This window comes from Diadema setosum, chromosome 10 (genome assembly GCF_964275005.1).
Source record: "Diadema setosum chromosome 10, eeDiaSeto1, whole genome shotgun sequence".
NCBI classification, from domain to species: Eukaryota; Metazoa; Echinodermata; class Echinoidea; order Diadematoida; family Diadematidae; genus Diadema; species Diadema setosum.
In genome coordinates, this window is record NC_092694.1 from 19,520,473 (window position 1) to 19,537,978 (window position 17,506).

At 36.3% G+C, this 17,506-nt stretch overlaps 1 protein-coding gene across 1 annotated transcript in view; it reads left to right on the forward strand.

Moving 5' to 3' along the window:
* The window catches only part of LOC140233835 (uncharacterized), a 163,166-nt gene that overhangs the window by 36,982 nt on the left and 108,678 nt on the right, over window positions 1–17,506 (forward strand). The window contains exons 16-25 of the mRNA XM_072313928.1: window positions 3,461–3,643; window positions 8,534–8,640; window positions 9,649–9,764; window positions 10,574–10,633; window positions 11,652–11,687; window positions 12,274–12,300; window positions 14,097–14,165; window positions 14,944–15,000; window positions 15,437–15,529; window positions 16,076–16,120. Of these exons, the coding sequence (XP_072170029.1) occupies window positions 3,461–3,643; window positions 8,534–8,640; window positions 9,649–9,764; window positions 10,574–10,633; window positions 11,652–11,687; window positions 12,274–12,300; window positions 14,097–14,165; window positions 14,944–15,000; window positions 15,437–15,529; window positions 16,076–16,120 (793 nt within the window). The remainder of the gene's footprint in view (window positions 1–3,460; window positions 3,644–8,533; window positions 8,641–9,648; window positions 9,765–10,573; window positions 10,634–11,651; window positions 11,688–12,273; window positions 12,301–14,096; window positions 14,166–14,943; window positions 15,001–15,436; window positions 15,530–16,075; window positions 16,121–17,506) is intronic.

The window sequence follows — 17,506 nt, forward strand, 5'->3', positions numbered from 1 at the left end:
ATTGCCTGAACTTATCTTTCTAGTCTACTTCTATATGTAGGACCATAAAAACATCCCTGTCAGACAACACATGGTTTCTTTTAAATTCCTGCTCATCATCTCACTTTTTATAACCATCTTTCATTTTTATACATTATTCATGCAACTGTATATTCTTTGCAACAAAAAGTTGATTTGATGATGTGGAGGATTATTGCATTATTGATTAGTGCTGATATCTTTCTGTAACTCTCAAATGGCATTACATGGCATTGTCTATTTTCATATTTACTTTTTACAGTTGAAGATGTAACAGTATCGGTATTTGATTTAGCACATCCACTTTTGTAAATTCACTTTATAACCTTGTGCTGAAAATTCCCTTGTCCCTGTATAGTCCGTTCTTTTTACCTTTTTAAGTTTGACATGAATTCAATCATCTGGCAGGAAATCCACAGTTACAGTGTGTTTATTTTAAACACATAAATTTATCAAAAATTTTGTCCTGTGATATTTCCATTTTTTTTTTTTACATTCTCTCCCAGCGCAAATGATGCTCTCTTTAATTTCTTTGCAAAGGTTGTACTTTTCAAAACCCATGAAGACACAATATACTTCAGAGATAAAATGATACAACTCTCATTCCTATTAACATGGATAATGGAAATTGCTGTGTGTTTGCAGTAAGAGTTATCTAGACAGAACATTGTGCATATGGGTACTGTTTTCCACAAAACAGTTTTAGAGTGCTTCAGAAAGCTCCTCTCACATTCTTAAATGCTGAATTAGCTTGCAAAAGACTAGCTCATTTATTGTAATGTGTAGTAATAAACCACTTTACTGATGGACTCACATTCTATTCATGCTTCACACATTATAATCAGGCCCCCCCCCCCACAACTTGCCCAAGGTGTATTTTAAGGACAATGTGATGTGAAATAAATTCCATCTGTAGGGACACATGTGGAAGAAGCATATTCAGTTGATAAACACTGCTCCTAATTATTAATAATTATTAATTATTCATAGTGTGAAGTGGGTATATAGGAATCACCGTGATGTTGGTCGGGCGGGCGGGCGGGCGGGCGGGCGGGCGGGCGGTCTGTTGCAAAATCTTGCGTCGCAAACTCCTCCTACAGTTTTGAAGCAATTTAAATGAAACTTAGGGTAAATGATGATATTGAGGTATAGATGTGCAAGACATGTTTTTTGTGTTTGTCGGACAATGCGTTGCCATGGTAACCATAATTTTACCAAAACCTTGTGGATTGAATTACTTCCGTAGTATTTGAGCAATCAATTTCAAAATTGGTATCTATGATGATCTATAGGTGTAGTTATGTCGTAGGTCGTAGGTTCGAATCCTGCTCGAGTATGTACGCCCATGATTTTTTATCATGGCTACTACTAAAACACTGATCAATTCAGTGCTTATTTACGTCGATGTAGGGCAATTTGTCAATCAGTTGCAATGAAAACATCTCGACGGAAGAAGTTCATGAATTTGAATAACAAAGCAGTACCCGCTGCATGCTGTAAGGATTAGAACCATCACTTGTTGTCGGGCGAAAGCTCGGTGGTCTAGTGGAGATGACGCCTGTCCGGTGATCAGGAGGTCGTAGGTTCGAATCCTGCTCGAGTATGTACGCCCATGATTTTTTTTATCATGGCTACTACTAAAACACTGATCAATTCAGTGCTTATTTACGTCGATGTAGGGCAATTTGTCAATCAGTTGCAATGAAAACATCTCGACGGAAGAATTTCATGAATTTGAATAACTTCTAGGAGTTATAAAAAATATTAGTTCCTTGTATGCGAATGGGCGAGACACAATTTGGCACTTGCCTTGTATCAAATTGAACCGTTTAATCTATTAAGGTGAAATTTGGTGTGTATGATGCTCTTTAAGTGTAGTTTTGCAAAATGTCCTTTGTATTTGTATCGGACAATACGTTGCCATGGTAACCGCATTTTTTTTTTTTATCCTGTGGAGTGAACTTCTTCCACAGTTTCCAAGCAATTGAAACCAAATTTGGTAGGCATTATGGCCCTGAGGTATAGATGTGGAACACATCTATACCTCATATACCTTGTGTTTGTCACACAAACTGTTGCCATGGTAACCACAATTTTACCAAAACCTTGCAGATCAAATAACTTTTCCATCATTCTAGCAATTAAAGTCAAATATAGTATGCATCATGATCTAAAAATGTAGTTTTGCAAGACACCAATGTGTTAGTTTAAGGAAAATGTATTGCCATGGTAACCACTAATTTTTGTATCAAAATAAACCATTCAAGCTATGAAGGTCAAATTTGGTGTGTATGATGGTCTTTAAAGTGAAAACAAAGTTCTGGTAAGGGCCTGAGAACCCGTCTGGCACCATTTCATATTTGCTTGCAATATATCGAAAGAGTCTACAAAGAAACTTACCTGGCTGACGCGGTTTGCCGGAATGATGAGTCGTTTTGGAGTATTTTGAGAAAAATAATAAAAGTCGGTAGACCGACTTTTATTCCAGAAGGCTGCAGACTAACTCGGTCTCAGGGAAAACTCGACCCTATTTCAGACAATTTACACACAGTTCGTGATCGCCATGTTCATCAGTACTCTATACTACGGGTACCAAACGAGGCCTTGATGAGCAGACAGGAAAGTGCGTGCTAATCCTGTACAAAACAATGGACAGCGCGCTGTCCTCAAGCCTATAGTATACGCACATCACCTCAGTTGCTGAGACGCGCGGTCTTTGAAGTTTTTGTTGTTGTTTATCAAACCTCTTTGATTGTTTTTAGAGGTGCTTGAGAGGCGCACACTAATTTTGCATGCGCGCCAAAGAGGTTTTTGATGCGCGCGTTGTAACAACTCGGACCATTACTGCGAGTAGCCAGAACGCTACAATGTAGTTTATACAGGCCGCTCCCATTATGCATAGTACAACGCTGTACAATCCAGAGGGACAACCAATACAACTCATCCCGCCGTTAAGCAAAGCGAGGCCGAGTTATCCCCGAGTGCGAGTCTAGCCTGACCCCGTTCGGGTAAGTTCTGAGACTGAACGTTTTTGGTTAATATTTCCCATTTTCATCGTTACCCATCGAATATCTTGTTATTACAGCGTTATTCCGCACATTTCCTAGGCATACGTTCACATTTTGGAGCAAAATTTGACAACTTTTGCAAGCTTACCAGAACTTTCTTTGGGCTTTAAGTGTAGTGATGCTGGGGGAAAGCATGTTTCCATTTGCTGTAAGTTTTATACTCAGTGTCAACTCTGTAATTGTACTGTAAACTAAAATTATTCTGTTTCCAATTCGACAAGTGCACAAACTTGGTATTAACGTCATTGCCCTCATGACATCACATACTATAAAGCAACACCAGGGGCGGGGGTATTAATCACCTTCAGTGATAATTCTAGTTAAACTTGAAATACATAGAGAAATCACCCTTGTATGTGTGTTTGCATCTGTAGCCCCTGTCAGCGAGACAGTCAGGAAGCCAAGCTGTCCAACCCCAAAGGGAACAAGGTCAGATTGTGACACAACCAGTACCCCAGGGTTACATGCCCTCCTTTCTCAATCAGCCTTATGGGACGAGGGCGCCACCTGCTTCAACAGTGCCATACCAGGGGCAGTATGGTGTCCCAGGTGCACCGGTAGGTTCTCTTTGTTTTCATGCACCTTTATCTAATCTAAAGCATTGGTAGTGTATGGCACACAGACACATATTTATGTTTGTAATATGTATATGTATGTTTGTGTGTGTATATATATATATATGTATATCAGAAGTGTACAAATAAAGTAGACTGCACATCCAAAGACATAACTTTCCGCCGCACTGTAATTCTCAAGCTTTAATCCTTTCCTGGCCTTGATCACGGCTACACGTGGTTTTCAATTTTCAATTCAATTCAATTCAATTTATTCATTTCATAAATCACTTATAAAATATTTACATGGATGTGTGAGTCAAAGGAGGAAATCACGCAAAAGCGTAGGGCTTGGAAATGGAGATTTCCTATACAATATAGTTTAAAATCACAGTTTTGAATGAAACATGAGATTAAAACCTGAGATTAAAACCTAAAATGGCATTAAAACGCTTTATCCTGGCGAGGAAAGCGCATGTTTTAGGAACAAGACACCAAACAGGTTAGTCATCGCATTCTTCATCAGCGACCAGGATGCGATGTGATGTTAGATTAAAATCCATTTCTGAAGCAGAACATACACTCAAGGGTATACGTCTGCTCCTGGTCGGACGGATTTCAAAACTAACCTGCTTGTGATGGAATGCGTCTAGACTGGTAGTTGCTGCCACAGCGCATGGTAACCGCGCAGTGTGTCTGTGCGCGTTTGGCGTAGCAACGACGCATCCATTTTCCCTCCACGAAGAGCCAAAGATGAAAGGATGAATCCAGTGTTAAAAAACATGACAAACATGAATCCCTGATATATATATATATATATATATATATATATATATATATATATATCAAAACAGAACTTAGATTAGAGACCGTTACAAAATCAACAATACATTATGATAGAAACAGGACAACAGGAAACAAAACAACAACTGAACTAATACAATATAATACAATGCAATAAAAAACAAAACAAACATGCAGGGTAATTGTCAAAGGTTTGCATGAGAATTGCACAATTTTCATCATTCATTCATATATAATAAACATTAATCAATACAAAGTAAGAAGAAGCTGCTTATATTGAGTCATAAAAAGATTCAGTGTGTTAACAGTTTTCAGTTTCATGCTTAAAAATTCCACAATTTAGCCCCTTTGTACTTTATTGAGTTGGACTGACTGATTTTCAGACAATAAAATGGTAAAATATAACATTGTCTATTTCTAGTATTGAAAGAATGTTTCTTGGCATGAGAAGAAAAATAATCATTGAATATAACTGGCAAGACGAGCGAATATATTTGTACATAAAAATACCAAGTTTAAATGAAATTCTGTCTCGAAAATTTAATGTTTGCAAATCCTTAAATAATGGAGGGGTGTGGGCAAGATTGAGGGAATTTGTACAAAGGCGAATGGCTTTCTTTTGGAGGACCGTTAGCCGATCTAATTGTCGCTGGCTAGTCCCTGACCAGACGAGATCACAATAGTCTAAGTACAGCAAGATGAAGGCATTGTAAAGCATGAGCAGTGTATTTGTCGGAATTAACGAGCAAAGCTTGAACATCATACCAACTCAGAACTGCAAGACTTATCTTTCCATGGACATAATTTGTCTGGTTATTCTAGGACAACTTTTCGTCACTGTACACCCCTAAAAAGTTTATTGTGGCAACCTTTTCAATTTCATTATCATCAATTTTTATAGAAAAGTTTGGATAAAATTGTATCTGTCTTCTGGAAGATTGAAAAATCATATATTTCGTTATACTAATATTCATTTGTAGTTTATTTGCCTTGAACCAGTTGCATAAGGATTGCACTTTTTCATTAACAATTTGGTTAAGCATTTTCTGATCAGAATATGAATATATAATATTGATATCATCAGCATACATTACAAAACGAAAAACTTTCGATGAATTGATAACATCGTTGACATAAATCAAAAAGAGAAGAGGGCCAAGGATACTACCTTGGGGCACGCCATAAGATACGGGCATGAGGTCCGACTTAGCACCGTTAAAGCTGGTGTATTGTTATCGTCCACTCAAATAATCAAGAACCAAGAATGAGGCGCACCACGAATACCATAGTGTTCTAGCTTGTGCAAGAGTATGTTATGGTCCAGTGAGTCAAATGCTTTCTCAGGTCAGTGTACATAGCCAATGGAATTTCTTTATTTACAAGGGATAAAATGACTTGTTCCAAGGTGTGTAACAATGCTGTTTCGGTCGAAGAGGAGGGCCGAAAACCAAATTGTTCTTTTATGAGAAGATCATTTTCGGACAAATACTTGTATCTTAGATATATAATGTGTTCAATTATATTGGAGAAAGTTGGAAAAAAAGAAACTGGTCTATAATTTTCTATCAAAAATGTATTATTCTTCTTATAAACAGGAATTACCTTTGCAAGTATGAGGGAGTCTGGGACCTTACCTGAGCATAGCGATTGATTAAATATAAAAGCCAGGGGACGAGCAATATAATGAATAATTTGTTTTACAAATTTAGAACTAAGACCGTCATGACCACATGAAATCTTACAATTCCTGTCTTTCACAATTTCAACTATTTCCGACTCATTGGTAGGACAGAAGAAAATGGAAACTGATGTTTTCAAGCTCAAATAATCTGTAAAATGCTTCGGACAACTTTGAATGTTTTCTGAAATTGAGACTCCTACATTTGCAAAATAATGGTTGAAAACATTTTGCTATTTCTTTATGATTTTCAATTTTTTGACCACAAAGTTCAATAAAAGGCGTGCCAATTCAGATTCGCTACTTCTCCCTGAAATCTCATTTACAATTTTCCATGTTTTACAAAGGTTTGATCTACATGTATTTCTTTCAATCAAGTTTGCAAAATAAAGTCGTTTTGATTCGCGTAGAATCATATTCAATTTGTGTTTATATCGTTTATACACAACTTCATTCTTACTTGAGGGAACATGAATATGTTTGTAATATAACCTTTGCCTTCTATTGATTGACTTTAATATTCCTTTTGTTACCCACGGCTTTCTTATAGTATATTTTTTGGTCTTCTTGAGTGATGCACGCTAAATAACATGTTTATCACAAATCTTGGTGAAAGTCTCAAGAAAAGTATCATACGAGGAGTTAACATCACTCCCATTTTCAATAAATGACCAATTGACTGAGCATAATTCCCGAGAGAGCTCTTTCATATGAAAATTTTCATAAAGTGGCTTTTGATTGTGACTTTCAAGCCTGTACTGTTGTTGGTGCTGTTTGTTAAATTTTGTAAATTGAAAAATTGGTAAGTGGTCAGAAACATCAGAAAAAAGGATCCCTGGAGTCGTTGGTTTATCAACAACATTGGTAAATATGTTGTCAGTACAAGTGTATGATCTCGCTGTTAACTGGGTAGGTTTAACGACAACAAAATCATAATGAGCAGGGTTCTGAACATAGATTGATAATACATTATAAATGGCCTAAATTATCCATAGATGTATGCATAGATATAGGATTATACAGAATGCAAAGTGATCAATACTGAAATTCTTACTGTAATGAAAATCAACATTATTGCAAGAATTTCTTGGGAAACACATGCTACAATCTCAGCACATACCTAATCGTGGTTGCTACGATTGCACATTGATTTTTATAATTGATCATGTATAATCAACAAATCATGCCACAGCAGTATTCCCAGATCTTCTGGGCTAAAGTGAATTGTATGCAGCTTGTTGAAAAATATGACTGCTTGGGCATGATTACAGGCATGATTTATTATTTGCAGGCAGAAGATTTCAATAACTTACCAATGAAAATTGCACACAAGAATAGTGTTGATTGGGTGACAAGACCTCATATCTCAAAGGTCATGAATTTTCAAGGGAGCAAAAAACTTTCCTGTCACAACAAATTAAGTTTTTTTGATGACATCCTTTCTTTTTAAGGCTAGAATATTTCTAAATTTGTTAACTCCTTTGTTGAAAAAACAGAAAATCACTTTGTGATATTTGAAACTGAGTTTTGAGGCATTGGCCCTTATCTAGATTCAGATATGAGTTTTGAGTGTTTTACTTGAGATACAAGTTTTCAATTTCAACTCAAAACAAATTTTGAGGGATCGACTTCATCCTGAAGCATCTCTTGAATGAGAGATTCTTCCCCCTGAACCCCCCCCCCCCCTTGGCAATTGAGAAACAAAGTATAGTCAGCACAATAATACAGCAAGCAGTTCACAAGTAGAGGATGTTTGTGCTGAGATATGAGGTATTGTGGGTACAGACTATCAAGTCCATGAGCAGAAGGAAGCAGGTATCTCAAGTTGTGCGGTTCTGTCAGTGCAGCTTCAAATGGGGTTGAAATTGTGAGGTGTAGTTTCAGATTGTTTTTATCCAAAGTGTTATTTAGTTGTGGAGAGTAAATAACATGCACTAGGATTTTACTAAATCTAAATGTCAGATAAATGCAGATCATCATGTACTTTCATCTTATAAAATCAAATAATGATTTACCATACTCCCTTAACTTGTTTGTTGTAAGTGTTTTTATATTAAATATTACAAAAAATCAACCCTAGACATAATTGCAGATTGGCATCAACACAATGTCTAATGTATTTTAATTTTTCTTTCTCACAATAGCCCAAAATATTGGCTACAGGGAATACATCAAGTGCAGTAGATACAAATGTACACACGCGACATGGTAAATAACGCTGCAGTAAACTATGTAGAATGCTTTGTGCTTTAATTGTTTAATTGATGCATGTTTATTAACACCCCAAAACAAACAAAAATGCCAATAAGTAGTGCGAAAAGGGAATACTCTCAGACTTTTCATTGAGTTTAATAGACTTTTGTTTTGTTCTATTTAATTTTGTTCTGTCCTCATCCATCCTCTTCTTGCAGTATGGTTTTGGGTCTGCACAAGTGAGTGAGCTACCTGCCCCAGAACCTTTAGGTGACCTGGGCCTGAAGGAAGCCATGGCCAAATCTCAGCCAGAACTCTTGGACAGGTGAGTCAGGAGTTGTGCTTACAGTGAACAGAGATGGTGCAGTGGTCCTGCTTAATTAGGAGGAATCAGGAAACAAACTTTTCTCCTGTTTTAGTGGGACTTTTGCTTACAGTAAAAGTGGAAATTTTTGCACATTTCGCGCAACCAGAAACTAGCACAAAAATAAAAGCACACAACTATTTTTGCTTGCCATAAGTTCCTGTGTGTGATGTCTTGATTCCACGGGATTTATAACACGCCAAACTCTTCTTACCCGGCCAAGCCCGAAAAATTAGTCGAGCGAAAATATCCACTTTTACAGTAATTAAGCAGTGGCCCATATGAGTTTATGCAAATTACCCAAAACAAAACTCAGTTTTAGGGTAGGTCAATGACATGAGACCATTGTATTAGGTTTACACACCCATCGCTGCCATAATTCAAGATGACATTATTGCAGGGGCAAACTCCTTTCTGTAGTAAAAAAAAATTATAATAATTCTTCTCAAACTGCAAATGTTTAGACTGCACAATTGGCAATCACCAATCTTGGGTATGGTAGGATTTTGCCATCAAAATTATATCTATGTATTTTTCTAGATTCAGTCATCATTTTGAGATTTAGTGAGGAATAGTCAGTTGCAGCTTATAATTGTAACTATGTCACAATTGAGCAGCTTTTCGTCCCAACAATGCTATGAAAATAACATAGATTTATTGCATTTACTAGAACTTCACTCCATTTAAGCTGGGTTCCTGCTAAGAGGTTCCTGGTTACATGATATCAGATGAGCAATGTGCTGACCTGGATGTGCCATCTGCAACAGTTTTCTCTCTGCATCAAGTATTAGTTTTTACTTTTTTCAGTCAAATTTTCAAAGATGAATTTAGGTTTCATGTTCTACAGCTTGTCAGTCCACAAATATGTAATTGTTAATAGATGATTTACACATACTTGCTCGTATGCAATTCAAATAAATACATTTCTTCTCCAATTCCCGCCTTTTGCTTCCTTTGGTGTGTGTTCAGACCGTTCTCCCTGAACTATCCTCAAGTCTCTTCACTCTCTCAGCCTGGTGTCAACTCGACAGACCCTTACATGTACTATGGCATGAGGAATCCACTGGAACCAGAGCCTAACTCCAGTGAGTACAGAGCAGATGTTTACAAACTTTTCAAAGCCTAATAGGGATGTGATAGGGGTGTGCATAGAAGATCAAACTTGGATATATGAGCGTGCTTAGCCATAGGCAATGTTTGTTGTGCAAACGGTAATTATATATGAACAAACAGCAAGAGAATGAAGAATCTCTTGAAAAATATTGGGTCTTGTTCCGCAATGAATTTGCAATAATATTTTCCTTTATTTGCAGCTGACATTTCAGACAAAGTGATAACAGTTCAGCAGCAACCAGTCAGCTACTTGCCTGTAGCTGTGTGACTGTGGTATTTGTAATTACTGCAACATACTATCAAAGGACATTTTTCCTATACAGTACTGGTAGGACAAAACTCATGGAATACTGTTTTTCTTGTTGTGTACAGTATGTTCACATGGACCATTTCCATGAATGTTAATGATCCTATCTCACTTGGGGCAGCATTTGTCTCCTGTGTGAGAAAGTCACATAAGATTTATGAAGATATGCTACTATCATCAATAATGTCTTCCATTTTGATACTTGTCACATACAGCCTTGCCATTGACTTATATGAGTTGATCATTCTTTTGTCATTGTCTAAACTTGGCAGCTGCTTGTGAAGGTGTGACAATGACCACTGCAAAGTGTTGTTGCTGTTGTTGTTGTTGTTATTATTTTGTTTTGTTTTGTTTTTGGGGGTTAATCCCTTTGTTGTTGCCTTCTTCATACCAGCATGTTTTCATAATCCATGTTGTGTGTTCTTCCCCCAACTTGTTCTAAAACTTTGAATACTTCTTCCACTTTGTACCAAGCTTCCTCCACAGCCCGGAATTGGATTGACTCTATGTCAAAATCTCTGAGCAATGTTGGCGGTAAAGACAGCACACTTGCTGACACATGAAATGTTTACAAGTGGCATATTTTGTGAATTTGTTGATTGTGAATACTCACTGATGACAGGTAGAGAGGCATGTTGCACCACACCTGCACAACTGTCTTGTCCTTTCAGAAGCCAGCACATTGCAGTATGAGACATAAGATAATCTGACCTTCTTAAGAGCACTTGCAGGATTTTTTATACACCTTATACTCATCTTGAATTACTCTGTCCTAACATGAAGTTTTAATTTTACTGATTTTCATAACAGTTTATTATCTGGTACTCTGTAGCAATCTGAAGTGACCATGGGAAATGAGTACCCCCATTTGCGTATGTGTTCATGCATTTTAATAATCTCCCAATGTGATGCTGTGTATTTTCTAATGAAGAAAAAAACAAGCAAGAACAACAGGTCAAAGCATAGCTGTGTTGAATTAATGTGCACTCCAAATATGAAAGTGTGTTTAAACAAACCACAGAATTCACTTGGATTACATGGCACCAGTTAAAAGTTTATAACTCCCTTTGTTGTGTGACCTACTCATTTCCTTTCTCATATGACACCACTGAAATATATATTTAATTGCATTACTGGACTCATATCAGTGTTATTTTATTGCTCTTTCCAGTAGCTGATTAATGCCAAACTAATTATATTTTACTCTGACTTTCAATTTCTTACATAAATTTTTCCCATGAAATGTTCCCGGAAATTCCTGTCGAAATGTTTTTAACCATGATTTTCAAGTTATACAGTAAGCACATTTCTGTTCAAATGTTGATTTCATTTTAGCAAACTACTGAGTAGTAAATATCCACATTGTAAAATGCACTTTATGTACATACAAGCAGGAGCACACACACAGACACAAACATACACATTGCTAATCAGGTCACATGAAGACATTCTCATCCTGTCGAAGAATGATTCAAAAAGACAAATACATAGACCAACAAACAAACAAATGGCATTATTTTCAACAACTCTTGATATTGATCTTACCAAGCAGGTAGTTTGAAAGGACAATCTGCAGACACCTTCTCAGGTAAATAAATGTTACTTCCAAAATATTCACTAAAATCTATTTTGGTACAAATAATATGTTCTATGTCAAAATTGATTGAAATATGTTTCGTATTTGTAATAAACTTTGATTTGGCTGAATTTGTTTTTGGTAACTGAATAGATATTTTGCTGAATGTAAAGAGTACTGAGTGATTGTTTGAAAAATATCAGCAAGCCTGTTAGATTACTTCTACTTATGCACTAACCTTTGAGTACAATATTGCAGTCAACTCCATTACTCAGTAGCATAAAGCAAACTTACTGACTAATGTCTTGCATTTCCCCTCAAAAGAAATTACAAGTAAATCAATTGATTTGAAAGTAGCATGATGAAAAGTTTAGATATTAAGATGTTATGAGACAGTAACATCACGTTACTATTTACAAACTTACATCAACAAGTCCTCCAAGTTCAATATCTGAGATCCATCCAACTTTCCTCAAAGTTTGAACTTGTATTGCTTTAATTTGTAGATCGTATTAATGTTCCATCGACAATTCTTACGCTGTATTATGCTATGTGTTGTTTATATTTATTCTCATTTCCTTTCAATCAAATTTGGCAGTGGCTAACAGACCAGACAAGCTACAGGGTATGATATTGCTTGCTGAAAATATGTTTATTTAGGTGCAACATCTTGCAGCTTGATTTTTGCCATTCATAAAGTCAAAGTACTCCTTCAAAATGATTTAAATGGAGAAAATGTCTGCATATATTGTCTGGTGGTATATTAATGTGCTTTACAGCTGTGCCAAGCTTTATTCATTTTTAAAAATTTATTTATAGAGCAAGTATCTGCATATATTGTATGTGAGCGTGCGATCTATTTCCAATAACTAGATGAAAAGTGTAATAGTAATCAACATACATGTATGATTTCATCAGACGATTAGTATTGATAGTATGTGAATGTGCTTCACAGCCATACCGTACTTTAATTATTTTTTTTAGTCAATGCAGCATGTATCTGCACATATTGTATGTGAGCAAGCACTTTATTTCAGCAATTAGACAAAAGTTTAATTGTCATCAATATATTGATTTCATCAGAGAACAAATACATTGTAGTATGGGTGGTATGTTAATGTGCTTCACCGCCATGTAATGTCATGCTTCAGTGGTTATTTGTAAAAATATGATTCATCAGATGGATTTCATTCTATGTGTTCTTCAGTGTTGAAAATGATTTAACTTATGTTATTAACTTTTTCTTTTTTTTTTTTTGTTTTTGTATGCCTTCATGAAAATTCAATGGCAGGCTTCATGGGTGACTTAAAAATGTCCATGGCTGCAATGTTAAATGTTTGACATATGGTATTTTCCCTGTTATGGTGTGAAAGGTAGAACGTGACTGTAGGCTTAGTTTACACACAAGCTTTTACTCCTTGACTATAAGGTATACAAGTAGGAAATGATGCACACCAAGTTTGCCTTTTCTATCTATAAATTTCATCATTTCAAATGTAAATGTGTTAGTAAAAAGTGAGTCAGTGGTATACATTTCATATCTTTTGGATATGATGAGCACTCTATCTACTCATGAATTCTATCACACTAGAACCAGGTACCCTGTATATAAGTCATATGTATATCAACAGACACCTTTCCTTTCAACCCAGCCAATCAACAGGCAAACCAGTCAGGTGCTAATGATGTCACTCAAAGGAGCAGCCAACCCCAAGACAAGCCACTGAGTCAAAGGGCAAAGACCCCTTATAACCGTATGTAACAGCGCAACCCCTTTTTTAATGTTCTTTCTGTAGGTGGTTTTTCAATCAAGAGCTCTAACCTCAATGCTGGATAACCAACCTTATTAGCAATATTTTCATAAGTTATCACGGATAGCATGACGAACTGGCCATAATGAATGTTTGAGGAAAACATTAGTGAATAGTATTTGAAACCTGCTGGACAGTGACAACATGATCTATGAACAGCAAACAGGGATGAAAAATACAACAACAAACAAAATCCTATCCTACACAATATATCATCAACTTCTTGGTGCAAGGCACAAATGCATTGGAACAGGCAATGTTGAAAAAAAAAAAACAAAAAAAAAAAAACCTATGATTGGTTGGTTGTGTCACAGAAGCGACTAAGATGGAACATGTATTTGAGGTATGTGACTAATGGCTGACGGTCAGAAACATCAAATGGTCAATCAGGATTTTGTGGATTCTTAGCCCTTCTGCTTTGAAGTGAAGTGATGGAAGATTGCTTGGCAAGCATATGGACTTCTGTGTCACAAAACCACAACCATATATTGAAAAAGAAAAAAAATGACAATGCGTTTCTCATCAGGCTGTATTAAAAGCAACCTGTGAGACTGAGTTTACTTTTAATTTGCATCATGTGGCTATCTTCTTCCCTGCTTTTTTTCTCAAGGATCATATCCTGTAGACATGCCCATAGAGCAGCAAGATGTGGCCAGGGTTCATAATCCTCCATTTGCAAGTAATAGATCTTGCTCTACTGTTTCCATTCTTCTTCTCACTTCTCAGTTGGCACAGGATATCAAAGATACAAAGATTGTTTCAGAAAACCACATTTGATCACAACTCATCATTCCGATTTCTTATGACGGGTGGAATAAGCATTCTAACTCAAGGACTTTGAGGAGGCTGGTAGTAGATATGACTGTCACATTTTTTCATGAGGTCTCTGTGGTAAAGATAATAAGCTTCTTGACTTTCAACGGAAGTTCCTGACTTTCAGTCCCACCATTTGGTTACACCCTTGGCCAAGATGTTTACAATCACAATGTCCCCTCTTTACCCAGGTGTAGAAATATGTACATTGTACCTAGCAGCAAGGGGAATAATAATAGCAGAGCTTTCTTGCAGAACAGTGGCAACACTGCAGAGGCTAGTTTGGCTACATAAGAGTACATTATTCTTATTCTTGCAGCAAAGCCTGTCTTTAAGAGTGGAATAAGAATGTGTAATGGGCAAGTCAAATTTCAAAGATAAATCTGGATTGGTAACTGGGTACAAAATGAACATGCGTTTGGTAGAGATTTACACAACTTGCATTCTTGCAGCGCACAAACTGTTTACCAGACCTCATTTATTCTGAGATGTTGTATGTCAATCTAAAATATGCAGAGCATACTATTAATATTTATCATTAAGACTTTTTCACATCTAGACAATGGCAAGTGCATACTCTCTTTTTATCCCCATTGACATTGTAATGTCTGTTTATTTTAATCTGTGAATTTTGCTCAAACCAGCCTACGGAGCTTTTGGAAATCCTGGCTCAGCAGGGCAACGGACTTCAGTGAAAATTGGTAACTTGCTTCAATGAATTGTAATGTGCACACTTGAATATTGGTACAGTGTCTGAAATGTGGATTCTTTTTACCAAGAATGATTTCATACTCTCCGTACTCATATAGTCGACAGCACTATTAATATTTTTATTTTTATTTTCATAAGTCATTATCTATTTCTAGTGATACCATGTGTAATAATGTCAGACTCATGAATGTACACTGTAGCTACAATGTATTGAAGTCTGCAGCCTTTTTATTCGTAAATTTACAGCTGAAGGGGGTCGACGATAAAACTGGTCATGTTCAATTTTCTCCTTAAAGATGTTGATGTATATATGCATGAAAAATGTTGATATTCATAAATCATGTGTGTGTGTGTGTGTTTTGGGAGTATATTTGTTTTCCAAGAATGTGATGAATTTCTTTTTCCTTCATACAAAACTTTTAAAAGCAAATCCAGGACAGACTTCCCAGAGATCAGGACAGAGCAACCAAAAGCAGACCAGATTCTCAGAGAATCAATCTTCCGTCATACCAAGCCCCGGTAATCTTCCCTTTGAATGATTGCCACTTTGTTACTTTAATCATTTACAATCTGTAAAGGTGTGGAAACATCAACAGTGAATGATCACTGATTAACATTAATTTATGTGTTCATACGTGTCTCTTATGTTTTGTAATTACAAGAAAAGGTCAGAATGTGCCATGGGTCTGATATTCTTCATAACTGCTGAATGCATAGAACTCATTGGTGCTCTGTTCTGTATGTTGTAGATATGCTGCTTACTGCCAGGACTGCGTATATTGCTATTTTATACAATGTCTAGATGTGAATACTGCTATGTGTGTGATAACATTTGATTTATATTTCCTGTTTGAGTCAATTCAAACGAGCAAACAAACAAACAGCCCCTGATATTATTCTTATACATGTAGCAAAATGCATACACTCTATACAATGTGCTTTTAGATTCAGAAAAGCTGGACTAGTGTTTCAACTTATATTTTTATGGAATGTATTAGGCTTTTTTTTTTTAAAGAGATGGGAAATTGTATTATTTTCCATTCCTTTCACTTTTTTCCCCCAAAGATTTCCGGGCACAACAACAACAAGAAATGCAGACAACCTTTCAGAGTAAATTTTCTGATAATTTCAGTGTTCACTTGAACTCACTTTTGCTGAGGTGTGATAATGTGTGCCACAGACCTCTGTCACAATTACCTGTAATGTTCACATTGTGTGATGGGTAATGCCTGGCTGGCCTGTAGCTTCATGGGTCAGCCATGACTTCCCAACCCTTGGCTAGTGGATGTCATTTCATTCTGACAGTAGCTATAGTAGTGAAAGAAGCTAATAGAAAGAATGATAGAACTCAATGCAAGGTATACAATGTTGTACATCTTGTATCACCAGGAAATATGTCCCTGTGAGTTCTGCAATTCATTCAAAGAGACCAGCCTTTTATTGTATACCTTGATATTTGAGTTGTGTGCTGAGCTTTGCTTATCAAGAACATAGCAATTGAGATCAACCTTACTAAAACTAACCCTACAAAATGTGTGGATGTGTGCATATCTTTATTTACATGTACAAAATACACAATGAATGCTGTGCATATATTCCAGTATCTAAACTGTGTATTTTTACACCAGGGCCTTGTAGCTAGAAACCTGACTTGCAATTCAATGCAACTTGAAATGAGATGTAAGTATTGCCCCATGCTCAATTTGCCAGTGGATTGTCTGTACATGCAGTAGGTAACAACAGAAACTAGGCTTAGAAATTTGTCATAACTGACAAATGAGGTGATCTGTTTAATTTATGATGGGGGGACAATTGGCCATGCAATGTCTGATATGCTTATCTAGGACAGATAATCGAACTTGGCATCTTGCAGACAATAAGCTTCAGGTTCACACACGAAGAATATTGCACAAAATCTCTGTTAATTGAAGTGTTGAGTTTCAAATTCAGCGACATTCTTTAAATTAAATAATTGCAACATCAACAAATAAACATTAACAAATAATGACTATGTGAGAATATCCCAAAGTGCCAGCCACAACATATCGAAATCTGGGAGAAATCCAACCAGGGAGAAATCCAACCAGGGATAAGTGAGCTGCTGCTCAATGAATAAATTTGTGTTTTGAAGAAAAAAAGTAAATGAATAAATGAGGATAAGAATGATTTTTGTTGAGAATTTCATAAGCTACAACATTCTGAAAATAGGGCAGAAATTAATCAAGGATAAGTGAGACACACCTGAATGAATTTGAAATCTGATGTCTACAATTTCATAATTGTTATTTCACGCAGGAATTTTGATAACGTTGGATTATTTTGCAGGACTTATAGACCCAATAACTGACATCTACCACTCATCAGCTTTCAGAATATGTAAAAAAAATGTGGAGGTCATCGTCCATTTTAATGAGCTACAAGGGATCTAAAATGAGCATTTTTTCTTCACACATTTGTACTGTATATCGCAATTGACGCAGGCACAGAATTTGAACT